General features: G+C 64.8%; 3 protein-coding genes across 8 annotated transcripts in view; all 3 read right to left on the bottom strand.

Moving 5' to 3' along the window:
* Window positions 1–3308: 3308 nt before the first annotated feature.
* SLC34A3 (solute carrier family 34 member 3) lies at window positions 3309–8788 on the bottom strand. Of its 2 annotated transcripts, none has more exons than XM_029920732.1 (13): window positions 8756–8788; window positions 7938–8060; window positions 7582–7671; window positions 6965–7093; window positions 6742–6885; window positions 6555–6666; window positions 6278–6473; window positions 6023–6112; window positions 5845–5926; window positions 5595–5762; window positions 5398–5514; window positions 5192–5316; window positions 3309–3890 (listed from the first exon to the last, which is right to left on the bottom strand). In XM_029920732.1, exons 2-13 carry the CDS (start codon window positions 8020–8022, stop codon window positions 3426–3428), a joined length of 1803 nt encoding a protein of 600 aa, XP_029776592.1. In that variant the 5' UTR covers window positions 8023–8060; window positions 8756–8788; the 3' UTR covers window positions 3309–3425. The 2 variants fall into 2 exon arrangements, with proteins under 2 accessions (XP_029776592.1, XP_029776593.1); XM_029920733.1 differs by lacking the exon at window positions 8756–8788 and adding an exon at window positions 8215–8317.
* A 1661-nt stretch (window positions 8789–10449) lies between these two features.
* Window positions 10450–10924, bottom strand: RNF224 (ring finger protein 224). Its single transcript, XM_029920734.1, has one exon. It carries the CDS (start codon window positions 10921–10923, stop codon window positions 10450–10452), a length of 474 nt encoding a protein of 157 aa, XP_029776594.1. The 5' UTR covers window position 10924.
* Window positions 10925–13339: 2415 nt separating this feature from the next.
* Window positions 13340–16975, bottom strand: part of CYSRT1 (cysteine rich tail 1) — a 4279-nt gene continuing 643 nt past the window's right edge. Inside the window, exons 1-3 of one of the 5 annotated variants that reach the window (XM_029919587.1) lie at window positions 16552–16945; window positions 14328–14419; window positions 13340–14055 (exon numbers count right to left, since the gene is read on the bottom strand). In XM_029919587.1, coding sequence (XP_029775447.1) covers window positions 13616–14055; window positions 14328–14419; window positions 16552–16634 — 615 coding nt within the window. In that variant the 5' untranslated portion in view covers window positions 16635–16945 and the 3' untranslated portion in view covers window positions 13340–13615. Of the gene's footprint in view, window positions 14056–14327; window positions 14436–16000; window positions 16122–16551; window positions 16946–16975 lie in introns of those variants that run through there. The other 4 variants (XM_029919589.1, XM_029919591.1, XM_029919588.1 and 1 more) reach the window with 4 other exon arrangements.

Consider the following 16975-nt stretch of genomic DNA (forward strand, 5'->3'; position numbering starts at 1 on the left):
GGCGTCGAGACCGGCGTGTGGGCGAGGCCCGGCGGTCCCCGGCTGCCCCCCTCGCTCCAAACGCCCGCTCCGGTCGCGGTCAGGTGAGGGAGCACGTGGGGCCTCTGCCCCGGGGCCTGGGCACGGGAGGGGAGGGGAGGGGAGGGGAGGGCAGGGCGGGGGCCCGCCCGGCTGCCGCGCACTTGTTGTGGAGACGGAGCTGGCCCCGCGCCGGTCGCCGGGTGCCCCGGCCCCAGGAGCTCACAGAGCTGCGTGGAGACGAGGGCGGGCCCCCGACCTCAGGGCTTTCCGTCCCTGCTTCCCGCCCCCCCCCATACCTGGCCTTAACAAATGCTTTTATTTTTCCCTAGATTTTATGAAGAAAAAACAGTTAAATTACGTGTGGTCGCATTTTTAGTCAATCGTTTAAAAAACTTCATTTGCATATGTTTTGTAACATTTTAAAACAACTAAATCACATTCTTGGGTTTGCCTTGAACTGTCTCCTTTGCTGTGGGCACTGGAGCCTCCCTAGATTCTGGTTTTCTCCGTGAACTTCCTACTTTCCTTGGTGCCCCAACCCAGGGGCGTTGGGGGCTATGCCCAGCTATGATCTCTAAAGAGAACGCACTCTTTGGATAACACCGTACGGTGCGCATCCGTGGCTCCGTGCGACCTTACAACATATTATGGAAGGCAACGTCCGAAACTGAATCTGTAGATGAAATTGTTGATGCAAAATACACGCTGGCATAGAGGTTAGCACGTTCATCCCCTGGAGAGTGGGCTGCAGCTGCGCTCCTCCGGATTGCAGCGTTGCAGCGCCGGCCTGGAGGGTGAGTCAGCACGGCAGTCCCAGCGGGGCCTAGGGAACCAGCCCCTCCCCCACATACCTGCCCGGGAAGGTGGGCCTGGCTTCTGTCACCCGCTGGTCTTCCCCGCTCAGCAAGCTCAGCAAGTGACCACTGCCTGGCACCCCCCCCCCCCGTTTCCTCACGGTGCCCTGCAAAGTAGCTCAGCTGCCCAAGCAGCAGTGGGCAAGGCCCTGGCTATGCGGCAAGCGTCACAGCAAGCTGGGTGGGAAGGAGGGAAGCTCAGATGTTTCCCCCAGTGAGAGGGCGGGAGGCACAAAGCCTTGGGAAGCTTGCCCTTTGAGGTCCGTTAAAGCCTTCTCTCCTCACCCCCATATCCCGGGCTGTGTGGCCTGACATCCCTGCTGGAAGAGGCCCTTGCGTCCTGTGACCCGTGCCCACAGGTCAGTGGGGCGTCTCCACTTAGCACAGGTAACAGAGTAGAGGCTGTGTTTCTGCGCAGGTGTGAGCCTCAGAGCTCTGAGACGCCAGGTTGTCCCCCTCACCCTTCCCGTTGCCCCAGCGAGATGGGCACTGGGAACAAGACAGCACAGGTCTCTCCGTGGCTCTCAGGCTTGGGCCCGAAGACCAAGGTGGCTGCTGCAGCTGCACAGGACTGGTTGGCGGAAGCCCTGCAGGTCCACCTCCTGAGCCAAAGGAGTTCCTGCCACCGTGCGGAGAGATGGGCCTTAATGGCAGTGGGGCCAGCCCCAGGAGCCTGGGCACGTGGGGGTCTGCAGCCGGGAGCGATGCAGGGCAGAAAGGGCCAGGCGTGCTGGGAAGCCTGGGCAGGGGCGTGGGAGTGCCGGGCGCCTGGCCCTCCCGCCCCTGCCTGCAGCTGTTGGCGGCGTCCACAAGCGAAGGCTCTGTTTGCTGGTGGCCATGGTCCCAGCGGGAGGGTGCGTTACTGCCAGGCAGGGGCAGCAGGCAGACAGTCCTTCACGGCCTCAAAGGACCTGCAGTCAGCCTTTGTGGGCGGCCTCACCTGCCCCGGAAGGAGGGGTGCGTGCGGTACTTTCTTTCCTTCCCTCTGTGTCCCCGCAGTGGGGACAGAAAGCTTCCACTGCCACCCCCCATCTCCCCAGGGAACTAGCCAGGCCCAGCCCCATCTCTGGGAACTTCCATCAGAGGGACCCTAAGGCTGCTGTCCACCCTCAGGAGCGTCCTGAGGTCACGGAAATCAGGGGGCTCCAAGCTGGTGTGGATGAGCCTGCCGCCAGGGTCTTGCTCCCGTGAGCCCTAGAACAAGTAGTCACCTCGTCGGTGGGCAGTGAACCCCAAGCTTTGTTGGGGGGGACAGGGGACATGAGGAGTGAGGGGACAGAGAGCTGGGGGGTGGGACGTGGGGAGAGCTGGGAGTTCTGAGGGGAGCGGAAAGGCAAGACCCTGGACAAGAAGTGGCCCAGGACTCCCCCGGCCTCCTCTTCCTGACCATTCAAACCTCCCCCCACTCTGAGTCCAGGTAGGCAGACCTGGAGGGCCTTGGGGGGAGGTGCCCCGCCCCCCACCGGGCAGCATCCCTGGACAAGGAGGAGGCTACATCCACAGCAGCATGCAGACCCCTGCCCAGGGTCATCTCTGCCCCTGATGGAGGTGGGCATGTGTCCCTCGGTGCATGAGTTCTGGGCGACAGATGTAATTCTGAAGAAGCTTTCGTTGGTTTGGGGGGGGTGGTGAGGGAGGTGTAGGAAACCCTGGGGTGGGAGCAGGGAGGCCCGGAGTCTGCTTATCGGCTGCCAGACAGACATCCCTTACGGCGGCCACACCACCGCTGCAGGGAGGGGCAGGGGACAGGCTGGAGCCCAGGTGCAGGGATGCACCCTCGGGTGGGGGGAACCGCGCTCAGCCTCACTCCCCCCACCTGAACTTCGCCCACCTCACAGCCGAGGGGCTTGGGGACACTTGGGCTCCAGGTGCAGGTGGCTCTGGGGGTCACCCACAGGACCTGCTTCCTGGTGGGGAGGTGCTGAGTGCCTGCTCCGCTGGGCCCATGGCAGCCCTGTGCCCCACCCGTCTGAGAGAGGGTCAGGGGCAGTCTGCGGTCTCCTGGTCCTTACGATGCCCTCCTCACTCCCTGTGTGTCTGCGGGCCCCATGGGGCTGGCCCTCAGAGAGGTTGCCCACGCCTGGCTCCAAGGGGGCGTCTTCTGCAGGTGGTGGGGAGGGGGAGGCAGCTGCTTCTCCCTGCTGCCCCCATGGGGAAGGGCCCCCGCCATGTCCAGCCTCCTCAGACCACAGATTCTTTCTGACGTTGTCTCCGCCTCTGGAATGGCAGCCACTTGGCACCTTCGGTTCCTGGAGGCTCAGGAGAGAGACAGTTACGGCCCTAGGTTCGGGGGTTAGCTGCTTGCCCACACCCACATGGGTTTGCAGTGGGTCCTGAGTGTCGGGTAGGGGACAGCTGGCGCTTGTCCACCTCCATGTCCCCTCGAAGCCAGCTCAGAGCTGTCCCCAGCCAGGGGGGTGAAGACCACTCACACCCAGTTATAGCCTTGTTTATTTGCAAAGAAGCCAAGCTAGGTGACTCAGAAGTCTCCTGCTAGGGCAGGGATCCCCCCGGGCACCCAGAAGTCCGTGAGGCGGCGGTGCCCACCCTTCACAACTGCTGGGAGGCCAGGACCTCAGGGTTCTCGTAGCAGTGGGCCTCCTTGGCAGTGGCCGGAGGGGGGCTGCAGACCCTGCAGGGGCAGCAGCGGCCCACCAGGCGGTCCCAGGGCTTCAGAGAATGGAGCCAGAGTGGGAGGCAGGCCCAGGACCGCAGAGGGCGCGGCAGCCAGGCGGGCCGGTGCCGCTGCAGGACATTGATCAGGATGACGAGGAGCACCAGCCCCACCAGGGGTCCCCCAACCGCAGCCAGCACCGTGCTCCCTGCCAGGGACAGCCCGAAGGCGGCCAGCGGCAGCAGCAGGAAGCTGAGCAGCAAATAGGCGATGGCCACCCAGCGGTATTTGGCAGTCACGTCCCCGAAGCGTCTGGCCAGCGGGATGGGCAGCCGCAGGAAAGGCACCACGTACCACAGCAGGATGCCAGCCAGATTGAAAAAGAAGTGGATGAGGGCAACCTAGAGGTCCAGAGAGCAGGCAGGGGTTGGGAGCCTGGGCCTGGCACACAGGTCCCCCTAGGCTACCCAGGACATCCGCTCCTCCTCCTCCCCACCCCAGCCCCCGCCCCCAGCCCGGAGGGTACTAAATCCAGAGACTATTGGAGGTCCGCTTGTTGGCCAAGAAGGCCACCTAGGGTGGCAGATTCCGGCCAGGTGCGGGTGCGCTCCTGCAGCACGCCTCCTCTCCCGCACACACTTAGGGAGCCCAGGCCAGCATCCTGGTGTGGTGACTACACCACCAACGCCCACGTGGATCTGCCCCTACCCTGGGCTGGCTTTGCTTGCCCACACCTCATGCCTAGTGACCCCACCCCTTCTTATCCTTGAGAAGGCATGAGAGCCCTGGGCTCTGGCCTGGCTCCCGTGGGGAGGGGGTGCTGGGCCACACGTGCAGGGAACAGAGTCCCCCCCAGGAGCTGCGGGACTTGAGTTGGTGTGAAAGGTGTAGTCCGGAGGGCCTCCTGGAGGGGGTGGACGAGGGCCCTGCACTGAGATGGTCTGAGTGGCAAAGAGCAGAGGTAAAAATGCAGGTGGATGGCGGAGAAGGCTGGGGCTCATCTCCTGGTGGCCAAATCTGGGCTTTCAGGAGCTGCACCTGTTTGGGTACTGAGGCAGAGCCAGTGATGGATGGAAACTCGAGCCAAGGCAGTGGGCCAAAGAAGGGGTGGCTTAGAGATGGGAAAGGCAGGGCTAGATGTGAGAGGGTGTGGGGCCCAGAGCTAGAGGACTAGAGGGAGGCATCCTGGAGGCAGAATTGTGGCCGAGGGCAAGGACAGCTTGGAGCACCCAGTACCAGTGAGGTGGGGCTTTGGCGGGAAGAGGGCACGTTGTCCAGTAGGGACCTGTTGGGTTTAGATGGTTGAGGGGGGATTTGAATCCCAGAGGAGGTGGGATAGAGGCGCTTGAGGCCCCCCCAGGGCCAAGATGCCTTGAAGGAGCACAGCCAGCAGCACAGTGTCAAGTGGAGCACAGAGATTCCTTGAGGAGTCTCCTGGGCAGGGGCTGCCAGAAAGGAAGAGAAGGCTCCCGAGACCACATGATCCTTGAAATGACGTGGGCCCAGGGGAGCAGGAGTGGGGCTGGGGCTCCAAGAGATGTCTGCAAGAGCCCTCGGGTTCAAGGAGGTGGGGCTGTGGGTCCCAGGAGAGCTCGGGCCAAGGCCGGGTTGGCTGCAGGGCTGGGCAGGAGGGAGCTGAGCCCAAGGGGGGCACCCCGTGCCTGGGTTGGGAGGGGGCCAGGGAAGGGAGCGAGGGTGGTACCTGGATGGCACTGAGCAGCATGTCCGCAGGACTGGCCAGGGCGGCCAGGAGGGCTGTGGTGGTTGTGCCGATGTTGGAGCCCAGGAAGAGGGGGTAGGCGCGCTCCAGGCTGATCACCCCGACCCCTGGGGGAACCAGCGGGTCACCGTTGGGGCCTCAGCCCTCGCGCCCATGCCCCGGGGCCCCGGGCCTGCCCCCGCACTCACCCATGAGCGGCACGATGGCCGCTGTGAAGACACTGCTGCTCTGGAGCACGAAGGTCAGGCCGGCGCCCACAAGGATGGCCAGGTAGCCACTGAGCCAACTGAACGGGAAGGGGAAGTCTGCAGGGAGGGGGGACCGGGTCACCCCCCAGCCCGCCGCCCGGCCCCGCCCCCAGCCCCGTGTCCCCATTCGGCCGCACCAGCGTTGATGACCTTCCTGACGGCCTGGGCAACACGGCCGCGCAGCACGGAGTTGAGCAGCTTGACGATGAGGACGAGGCAGGTGCAGAGCAGGAGCAGGGAGGCGGCCAGCAGGATGAAGCCCGCTGCCAGGTCCGTGAGCGTGGTCCCCACGAACAGGTGGTGGCCTGGGGGCAGGGCGGGGTTGGTGAGCCAGGGGAGGCGGGAGGGGCGGGGGGCGGGGCCACTGGGGTTGGGGCGGGGCCTCACAGGGCAGCAGCTCCACCGCGGCGGAGCCGTTCCTCTCGCGGCAGGGGCCGGCCGCTCCGCAGTCGCTGTCGTTCCCCGCGGTCTGGGGAGGCGAGGCAGGGCTGGCTCAGGACCGGCTCGGGGCCAGCGGGACTGAGTAATTCGGCAGGTCAGAGGTCAGGGGTCAGAGGCGCCTCACCGTCACCTCCCTGGTGCCGCACCATTGCTTAATGAGGCTGCTGTTGGTGGCATTGCCCGTGGCAGTGCTTGCAATCACAGCGGTGTCCAGCTGGGGGAGAGAGGGGTTGTGACCGCGTGCTGGAACCAGGCCCCCGCTCTGCCCTCTCCTCCCCCCACCCAGTGCAGGGCTCAGGACGGGGCCTGGGGCTCCACCCCTCCCCCACGCCCGGCGTTCCTGGCGCGAAGGGCCTCCCGCGGGCAGCACTTTCCTCACCTGCACGATGAGGTGCGTGAGAGGCTGCGTCAGCACCTTGAGGATGTCGGGCGCGCTCCCCCCGGGCTGCAGGCTGGCAGCGCTCAGAACCAGGGCGCTGAGCCTCTCCAGCAGGGCTGCGGCGCTCTCCAGCGGCAGCAAGACCAGCACCGTGAGCCAGTTGAAGATGCCGTGGACGGCTGAGCCACCAAAGGCCCTGCCGCGTCGAGCAGAGTGGTCGGTGGCCTCAGCGGGGGCCTGGCTCGCAGCCCCTGGCCCTCCCCAACCCCCAACTCACCTCCGGAACTCATCCCGGTCCCCCGATTGTGCCATTGAGACCAGGGTGCTGGTGATGGACGTGCCCACGTTGACGCCCATGATGATGGGTACACACGCCTGGACGGTCAGCACTGTGGGGGTGCTGCGTCAGCCTCCCGCCCTCTGCCCAGCCGCCACTGTCCCGGGAGGAGAGGGGGTGCACTCACACTTGGAGGCCACCATGCTGACCACGATGGAGGAAGACGTGCTGGAGCTCTGGACGAGAACCGTGACCAGCACCCCAATGACCAGTCCAGCCACAGGGTTGGACAGCACCACGTTGTCCTTAAAGATGTCCCCAGTCACCTTGCCTGTGTCCAGAGAGTGGTGCCCTGAGGCTGCGCAGGGCAGGTGGCCCACGCACCGCCCCCCTCCACCCCAGCCACTCACTGCTCAGCAGCTGGAAGGCAGAGCTGAGGATGTCCAGGGAGCAGATGAAGAGGTAGAGGCTGCCCAAGAGTCCGCAGGCCTTGAGGAAGCCAATGACCACCCGGAGCACCCTGCCGGCCACGCTGAGCTCTGAGAACACAGGACAGGGCTGTCCCCTGCGCAAGCCCCCACCCAGCCCTGCCCTGCCCATCACCCCTCCCAGGCCGCTTCCTCCTCTGTCTCCCTCCGGAGAGGGGCCAGGGCCCCTGCTTCCTTGTCTCTGCACAAGGCAGGGCCTGGGTCTGCCTCCTTGTCCCCCAAGGCAGGGTCTGGGTCCCCTCGCTGTTCCTTTGCAGGATGGCCAAGCAGACCACCCTTGGGACCTCCTGGAAACCCACTGGCCGTCAGGAGGGAGAAGGAGGGCGGGGCTGGGCTGGGGTGACTCTCCTCTCCAGACGGGACCGGCAGCTGATCTGAGGGACAAGGGTCCCTGGGGCGGTGGGCTGCGTGGTCAGTTTCTATATGGCCAGTTGAGGCAAACCTCTTCCCTGCTCTCTCTCCCCCAGGACCCTTTCCACACTCAGACAATGGGGAGTCGGAGCCCCATTTGGCCAGTTACCCAGCATCTCAAGACCTACCTTTCCAGGACTGGCCAGTGTCCTTCAGCTGAGGGAGGGCCCAGGGGTCCTTTCCTCCCTCTTCCAAGACAGGGGCAGAGCCGGAGGTCCCTGCAGGAGTCAAGGCGAAGTAGGGCCAAGGACACCCCAGGTGGGGAGTCAGAGGGGGGAAGGGGACTGTGGCAGAGGGGCTTGGGGGAAGAAAGGAAAGGAGCCCTCCAGCCTGTCTGGCCCTGACCACAACTGTCATGAGCCCTCACAGACTCTCCAGGAGATGGGCAGGAGCCCCCTCCCCGCTTACACAGAGCAATGGGTCAGGGGCTGAGTGGGTAGGCAGAGAGGCAGGCTGAGGCCTGGTCCCCTGGAGTTCCTGGTACCTGCATTTCCCAGGCTCTGGTCCACCAGGCCAACTGTGTCCAGAGTAAGGGGGGCGACCTGGCCACCCGTGCGGGAACTCGGCATGGATTTCTGTCAGGGACAGACCAGGCCCAGGCCTGGATCTGCTGGGGGCGGGGAAAGCAGATCAGATACCCAGCCTCCCCGTGCCCTGCCTGGTCCTGGGGTCCTCTAACCTGAGAGCTGGACCCCCCTCCCCCCACAGCCCCCGCCTTGCTGACCCCGCTTCCTCCAGCTACAGGGGGATGGCTGTATGACCTCAGGCAGCTGTCAGGCGAGCCCAGTCCAGTTTCGGGGGGCAGAGTCGAGGGGGTCCTGGCTCCCAGGCTCCCTCGCTGGTGCTGGCTAGAAGAAGACTTGGTGGGTGGCCCAGGGCACAGGGTGCCGGGTGCCGGAAGTGGCTAAGAGCTGAGAACCCAGGGACCTCTCCTATCAGGTGTCATCAGGGACGCTGCAGATGGTCCCAGCTTAGACTTTGGCATTTGATACCAAACAGTGACGTCTCAGCTTGATAAGGGCCCCACTTCCAGTGATGGGGGCAGGGCAAGGGGCTGGGCGCCCCCGCCTCACCTCAAGGCTTCTCTCTTCAGCCTTCTGGGTCTGGGTCCCCTGTCTAGTCGTCTGCCCCAGCTCCCTCCCAGTCCCCAGCGTCCAGGTTCTGAAGAGCTTTCTGTCACCCTCCCTCCTGTCTTGTCCTCAGCGTGGGAGGCTCAGGGTGGGCCCTGAGCCCTGGGCCAGGAGGTCACCTGGCCCTTGTTCTGATGTCCCTGGGCCCCCACCTGGTTCTGGAAGCTCCTACCTGTGAGGGTAGTGAGGGGGCACCTGCGGGGAGGAAACACAGGGCGGGAGCAGCTGCCGGTCAAAGATCCGCTGGGTGCACACATGACCTGCTGCGTACTGAGCCCCATTAATGTTTACCCAGGAGTTGAGGCTCCCAAGGGGTACCTGTCACAACCCCAGGTGCCTGCCTTGTCCACGTTGCACTGCTGCCCTAGGGCAGGTGCTCTGGGACCCCAGCCCAGCCCTCTTCAAGTGGGCTTTCTCCCTGGGTGGGCCCTGAGCCAAGCTGGGGCCGTTGCAGGGCGGGGCACAGGCTCTGAGTGCAGGACCAGCATAAGTAGACCCCTATGTGACATGACCGGACACTGTGTGCCGCTGGCCCCGGGGCAGGGCAGGCCAGGGCAGGATGCCGGCCCTCTGGCTGGTTGGCCGGGAGGCCCTTTGGGAAGTGTGTCCCGAGCTCTGCAGACCTTACTGTGGTGGTCCCTACCCCATCAGATGGGTGGTAGGAAGGCCCTTTGTACCCGGTGGGTAGGGAGGGCCCTAGCCCCTGAAGTCTTCCAGTTCAGACCCACGTGCTGGGCAGGGCTGGGCCTCGCCTCAGGGGTGGCTGCTGAGCCTCCCTCTGCAAGTTGGGGGTGGGATCCAGACCGAGGTGCCCCCCAGCCCACTGCCTGCTCCACCTGGACCCGTGGACTCGGCTCATCCTGTCCCTGCCTTGGGAGGGTCCTGACTGGCCCCGGGGTTTGTGGGTGCCTCTTGGGATCAGTCCCCTTCCTGCTGCTCCTACTGAGGCGTGCTTCTTCCCCTCCCCCTTGGGCCACGGTGCCCTGGTGTAGTTGCTGCCCACCAATCGCGGTGTGCCTGGGGGACTTTGCCCCAGAGGAGGAGGAGGCCTCTGAGTGTCCTCTCAGCAAATTTTCTTGTCCCTCCCTGTCCTGCACCCACTGCCCAGGGCAGGCCCAGGAGTCCCTCCCAGAGACTCCTGAGTGACAGTGTGACAGCTCCTTTCTGGATGGGGATGGGGATGTTGCAGCCTGACTTGGGGGAGTGTCTGTGTCCATAGCTTCCAGAACCTGCTCTGGGCCCTCCGAAGGGTCTGTGCGGTGGCCACTGTAAGGCAGACAGAAGCTGAGGGCCAGGAAAGGCCTAGGGCCGGAGTGGTCCTACTGAGCTGTGCAAACCCAGGCAGGCCCACACACTCTCTGGGCCTAGAGTTAGCCCGGCCCTCGGCCCTCTCCTGGGACATCTGCCACAGCAGGGACTTTGTGCCTGCAGGGGACCCTACTGGAACAGTGCCCAACGCAGAGCAGGTGCTCAGTGAGCTTTGTTGGATGAACGCACGTCACAGGGATGCTTTGCAAGCTGCTGAAGAGGCAGCTCTCTGTTCGAGCTCCCACCTGTGGGACATTTTAGCCAGAGACCCATGGGGGCATCCTCTGAGCTGAGTCCAGGCTTGCAGGTGACTCTGCGTTCAGCACCCCTCACCCTGCACACAGTCAGACCAGCTTGAAGCCCTGGAATCCTGGCCAAGATAGGCAAGAGGTAGCTGGCTTCTCGAAGAGTCTCATAGTGCTATGGGCACAGCCCCCACACTTAGGCTGCGGTCTGGGGGAGTCCGTGTGGGGCCCCAGGCCGTTCTGGGCTGGCTGTGCGGCGGTCAGAGTTTCCGCGGGCGGCAGGTCCCCTGCCGGCAGTGGCAGCCACTGGCACTCAGACCTCCGGACTGCCCAGGGTGTCCCAGCAGAGGCCGCAGTTGCAGCTGCAGCAGCGCCTGGGCTGGGGGAAGTGGGGCTGTGTGCCCACCGTGGGACAGAGCCTGGCCGGCTGCCGAGTGATGGCAGTGCTGCCTTTGGGGGGCGCAGGAGGCTGGGGCTCCCCGCGAGACGGCTCCCGCTCAGCCCTGACGGCCAGGAAGGCTGCCAGGTCGAGGTCCAGCATGGCCACCCCTCCCCGGGGTGTGGGTGTGCTCTGGCGGCACTGCGGGCATGGGATCCAGCGCTGCTCATGGGCCGCTGTGTCCAGCCGCCGCACACACGCCTGGCAGAAGGTGTGGCCACAGTAGAGGCGGCGCGGCAGGTGCCCGGAGAGGTCGTAGGCTGAGTAGCAGATGATGCAGTCACCGCGGCGCCGGGACCCAGCGGCTGGCCCCTCCTCCGAGACCTGGGAAGTCTCTGGCTGCAGCATCCTGGGGGAGGCGAGCAGGGGCGCTGCAGTCCACCTTCCCTGCCGCTGCGGTTCTGTTGCACCGTTTGGGCCGACCCCAGGAGCCCGCCCCAGAGCGCGTGGAGCCCGGGCCTCTGCAGACCTGAGAGGGTGGGTGGTGGCCAATGGGGCACCAGATGCCAGGGTCTGGGCCCAGCGTAGGCTCCTGCGGCTGCCAACTGTTTGGTCCCCCTCCGTGGCCCTCCTGCTCGGGTCCAGGCCGCCCCACCCCACACCCCAGCCTGCCTAAGCCCCAGGTCTCTCTTACCTGCATCCGCTCTGCTGGGCAGCTGTGCCCAGCCAGAGGGTGTCCGAGGGTTGAGGGGGGGACCCAGGGCGCCCTGCGGCTCCCTCCTTGGGGCTCGCGTTACTGGCCGAGCACAGGCGAGTCAGTGGAGGGGGGGGGCAGGTGTGGGCTCTCCTTTCAGCTGCAAAGCGCTTGCAACTGGATCCACTAGCCCCACCAGCTCAGCGGGAGATAAGGTGCCCCCCACCCCCCCAGTCTGCCCTCAGCCCCGCACCCCCACCCTCCATGCCCAGCCCCAGCTCTGCCAGTCCCCCACCCAGGCCTGGCGTCACAGCCCACCAGGGCCCTTGTCCCCACTGTGGCCACCCAGACCTGCTCCCACCCTCCTCTTAGGCTCCCCCCTCACACAGGAAGGCTTTCTGGCCCCGACCTGCGTGATGCCCGCCATCTTTCAGCTGCCAGCTCCAGCCTCTTCTAGGTAACCTGCTGGGACACTCCCGGCTCCGAGCCCTGAGGAGTCCTGCTCCCCCGAAGCTCAATCATAGCGTGTGTGTCCAAGTTGATTTGTCCCAGCAGCTTCCTCCCACCTGGTCCGTCCCCTCAGCCCCCATCATAGGGCAGTGGCCAGTCCCACAGGTTCCCAAGGAGGTGCTCAAGCACAGGTGTGGAGACCCCCCCCCCCACACACATACAGGGACCACCCAAAAGCCTCCTGAGCTGCAGGGCACTGTGGTCACCCCCATTAGAGGTTACACCCTCCACCCCCACCAGCGTCTTCCTGGCCATTGCCCCCAGGCCAGCCGAGTGACCTTGACTGTGGGCACAGCAGAATGGAGTGTGTCAAGAATGGTCAGGATGGGGGCGCCTGGGGGGCTCAGTCGGTTAAGCATCTGACTTCGGCTCAGGTCATGATCTCATGGTTTGTGGATTCGAGCCCCGCGTCGGGCTCTGTGCTGACAGCTCAGACCCTGGAGCCTGCTTCAGATTCCATGTATCCCTCTCTCTCTGACCCTCCCCTGCTCACACTGTCTCTCTCTGTCTCTCAAAAATAAATAAAAAATCATTAAAAAAAAAAAAAAGAATGGTCAGGATGGGGTCGGGCCCCTCGGGCCCCTCGCTGCTCAGCTGGGAGGAAGTCAGGGCCAGAGGGGCTCCTCCTCCTCCTACCGCCCTGGCAGTCCCCCTGGCAGTCCCGCAGCCTCTCTGACTGGTTGAGCAGGTTTCTGTGGCTGCCCTGGGTGGGGTCGTCCTCTCGTAGACACAGGCCATGGGGCAGGGGCCAGGGAGCTGGCACACCCGAACCCCTGTACACTCAGCCCAGTGACATATCCACCCACACCCAGAGCTGGGGCTTGCCCTGTGGCCAGTCACCCTGGGTGACCGGGACCCGTCCATCCAGCAAGGCCAGCTCGGCTGCCTCCTCTGGCTGACCCTGCCTGACGCTCGGGGCCTCTGAGTGCCCGGCGCCGGCCCCACAACGCACGCCCTGCCCTGGCCTCCCAGCCTCACCCCGGCAGTGAGTGATGACAGTACTAAGCAGCTCCGCTCTGCACACGACCCCCAGGCAGGCATGTCCCGCTGCTCAGTTCAGACGGAGTGGGGGGGCCTGTTCTCCGAGGGGCCTCCACGGCCACTCCTTTTCTGCACACCTCGTGCGGGAGGCCCAGGCCCTGGAGGCTGGATGAGCAGCACGGCTTGGGTGCCACACAGCACGTGTTCAGGAATAGGACGTTTCATGGGGAACCAGAAAAACATCCCGGCCAAGGTAGGGCAGTGACTCACGGGTGGGCAGGACTTGGTCCTGGCGGCCTGGGCTCCACTCCGAGAAACTTGCCAGGGCTGGTCAGGCCACAGTCCTGCCGGCACGCCCCCCCCCCCCCCGGCCCCACACACAGCAGCCTCCCAGCCTCAGGCCCACTGACTGACCTGTCTCTCAGGCTCGTCCTCGACAGCTTGAACCCAGGCCCGGCTGGGCCAGGGCAGGGGGCGCACTCCCACCCCTGTCCAGCCTCTGGGCAGACCGGAGACCTGCAGTGCAGGTCGGAACGTCATCCGCGGCCTCCCCAGCCCTGATGCCCCGCTGGGGCTGAGGCGGGGGTTGTGTCCGCCCGGGACCCACTTCAAGGGGGCAGCAGAGAAGAGTCACCAGAACAGAGGTCACTCTGCTTTATTGCCAGGGCCATGGGCCCTGAGGGAGGTGGTCAAGGGCGTCCCCAGGGCCACCATGGCAGCCAGTGCCCAGGGCTATTTCCAGGAGCCAGAGCTGGGCTGTTGGCCTCCTTGGCAGGTAGATGCTCCTACCCAGGGTGGAAGGTGGCCAATGCCCCGTGACAATGGTCCAGTGGCTGGCCCAAATATGCGGGCACTGTGGTGGCCACTGAGCCACGTTGGGTCCTGCCGCAGGCCGCTCAGCCCGGCGGGGCCGGACTAGGAGACGACGCAGCAGCAGCTGTGGCAGCGGCAGAAGCGAGGGCAGTGGCAGCAGGAGCAGCAAGGGCAGCAGCAGCAGTGGTGGGCGATGTCGTCCCCGCGCCCGACGGGCGGCAGGCCGGCGTAGGTCAGTCCTGCCTCGCGCCGCCCGCTGCCGTAGGGGTTGCAGGGCTGCTGCCAGGTCTGTTGGCCCTGGATCTGGGCGGCTCCCTTGGCCCCCTTGGCCCCCTTACTCCCTGGGGCATCCTCGGTGGGTTGCAGGAGCCGGGCAGGCTCCAAGGTGCAGGAATCCACAGCCACAGGCAGAGGCTGTGACCCCTGGGAAGAGGGAGCCATCTCCAGCTGCTGCCCCAGATCAGGCCGCAGGTGAGCCCGAGGGATGCTGACATGGGCATATGGGTTCTTGACGACCATCTCGTGCGGGTCCATGGCCCGGCCTGGCAGAGGCAGGCAGAGGAGACAATATCAGCTCGGTAGAGAGGCAGAGCTGCACCCCAAGAGAGCGCCCACCCCGCGAAGAGCCAGGCTGTGGAGATGCCAGGGTGTACAGGCCCGCGTGTTGTGTGCACGCGCATAGGAGCGAGCTGGATGTGAGGGCCGATGTCTCCCAGCTGCCCTCCTTGCATGGGGCAGGGAGGCTGGGAGATGCAGCCGGGCTGTCCCCATGGTTGAGCCCCAGTGCAGGGAAGCCCCTCAGCCCAGGACCCACCTGCAGTACTGATGGCCGCGGTGTCCCCTCTCGTCCCGTGGGCCAGGTCCCAGTGCCTATGAGGCAAGCCACTGGCAGCTGCCTTTTCCCTCCTGTGGAGGGGCGGGGCTGTGGGGCGGAGCTCAAAGATGGGGTTCCTAACATCCCAGGAGGCCCCAGCTCTTCCAGCACAGCAGCCACCCACCCTTCCTTCTCAGGTGGGTGGTGGCCCCAACCCAGGCTCCGAGGGGCACTGCTAGCTTGGGTGACTCAGCCTCCATGAATCTGAGGCACGTCGTCAGCCCTCCCAGGACCTGCGGCTCGCCAGGAAGGAGGGCGGGAGGTGAGCCTGAAGTCAGCCTCAGCTTGCAGGCCTGCGGGGGGCTGGGGCACCCCGCCATCTCTCGCACACCTCAGGGCCCCTGTCTTGAGGCAGAGGGCAGGGGTCCTCACTTCAACCAGCAGCCTCTACCTGGCAGACAGAGGCTAAGATGTCTGAGAGCAGACTGCTCTGAGGTTTGTAGGCTTTTAGCTGATAAAAACCGTTTTATTTACACACCTTTGCTAAAACTGATCTTACAATTGGCGATGACAGGGGCTTCATTCGCAAGTGACCTTTGTAGCTCATTTCTGAAAATGCAGCTTCCCTCCGCTTGGCTCACTCAAGGACCACCAGCTCCCCACCCCACCAGTGTCTCCCACCTTCATCTGTAAGGTGGCAGGTAGCACCTGCCACACAGGGTCGCCGTGTGTGTGCGGGGGGAGGGTGACAATGGATGTGAGTACTTGGGTCTGGGCTTGGCACTGGGGATCTCCCCCTCGGAGAGATTTGGGCAGTAGAGTGGGGCCAGGACCTGCACCCCCAGTCCTTGGTGCCCAAGGGAACCCCCAGGAAGGGCGGGATCAAATCAGAGGTGGCCCAGAGGCCAGGGTGACCGGAGTGGCCTGCATGAGGCCAGTCAGACCGGTCCAGACACGAGATGCACCTTTGCGGCACCGGGTGTGGAGGGAAGTGGGCCCCAAGCCCCTCAGACTTCGCAGGTGTAAGACAGATCCTCATTGCGCAGGCTCTAGAAGCCCCACCCACTGCCCCTACAGACCCCGCCCCTTGCTGCGAGACGGAGGCTGGCGCATGCGTGAAACAGGCCTGGGGTGGCTGGTGGGAACTTTATTCCCCAGAAGCCTCCGCGCTCGAGGGTTTCTCTAAAGACCTGGTTCGGGGTCTGCTGGCCTCGGACGGTCCAGGACACAGCCTAGGCCGTTCGCTCCGACCGCCAGAGCTCCGCGGCGCGGATTTCGGCGGGCTCGGGGAGGTGGGCCTGAGGGGGCGGGACCTCACTCCAGGGGCGGGGCCTCAGGGCAAGGGGTGGGGCTTGGTGGCTGGTGCTTCCTTGGGTGCGCGCCCAGCGGCCCGGTGGGAAGTTGACCAGAACTGGAGGCTGAGGCTGGGCTCTTAGCCCTCCCCTGACTGACGATCTCTCAGTTGCTCCATCTTCACGTCAGAGCCCATAAGGCTCTCGCTGCCCATCCCGTCGGGCACCTGCTCACTTGCACACCTCCCACACCCGCTCTCGATAAATGGATTTGGAAACTGAGAACCAGACACTAGCCTGAGGTCACACAGCGCAGCAAAGTCAGACCCCATGGGACAGATACCCTCCTCTAGTCTGTTTTGCCCGCGTGGGCTTCCTCACCAGGAACAGCGACCTCTTTGAAGGAGCAGGGCACGGCCAACAGCCAGATGCAGTGGGGCCTGGACAGAGCAGAGGAGCTGTGGCCAGAAGAGGCTAAGACTGTCCAGGGTCAGGCACAGGGCCCAGTCGTCGCTGGGTTAGGTCCGGGGTAGGTAGCACTGTGGAGGTCCCTGGCAGCTGTGGTCCCCTGCCCAGTAGTCTGTCCTCTCACCTGAGGGTTCCCCGTAGGGAGAGGGTAGACTCCAAGGAATCAGGGAAGCCTGGCTTGAGGAAGCAGAAAGGAATGGGGCCTCCATGCTGGGTGGGGTCGGCTTAGCACACAAATACGTGACAGCAGGGCACGTGCTAACCTGATGGGATGCCGGAAAGGGCCACCCCACCCTGGGCAGGTGCGTGTCCTCCATGGGCTGCCCCACTGGCCTGCCCAGCTGTCTGTCTGACCTTCCGCATACCCGTCACCCCGTCCATCTGTCCGTCAGTCTATCCTTGGAGCCTTCTCCCAACGACCGTCCCCTCTCCATCCACTCCTCTGATATCTTGCTTGTCCACACCTGTCTAGCCGTATGGTCACATCATCCTCTTTGAGCCCGTCGGCGTTGAGCACAGCCTGGGTACACTTGTGAGCCGGAGGCATGCCTACTGGGGACACAGTGGAGGGACAGCAGAGACCCTGACTCTGGGGGGACACATGGCAGCCCCCCCGTTGAGGCGATGGGAACCAGCTTTGCTGAGTCCACCACTCTGCTGCTCTTGTCTTCCTCCCTCTGCCATCGGGAGGCTTCAGGCTTCGAAAAGCAGGATTTCCCTTCCAGAATTGGGGGTGGGGGTACTTGACTTGGACCCAGGGTCGGCCGAGCAGGACTGGGGTGGGGGTACTGGAAAGGGGTGACGCGGGGTTCCTGATTCACACGCGGCCCGCAGGGAGGGGCAACCCCGGGAGCGGGCGCCAGGCCCGTGGCGATGGAGGGGCAGCTG

The sequence above is a fragment of the Suricata suricatta genome, chromosome 13, assembly GCF_006229205.1.
Source record: "Suricata suricatta isolate VVHF042 chromosome 13, meerkat_22Aug2017_6uvM2_HiC, whole genome shotgun sequence".
Classification (NCBI taxonomy): domain Eukaryota; kingdom Metazoa; phylum Chordata; class Mammalia; order Carnivora; family Herpestidae; genus Suricata; species Suricata suricatta.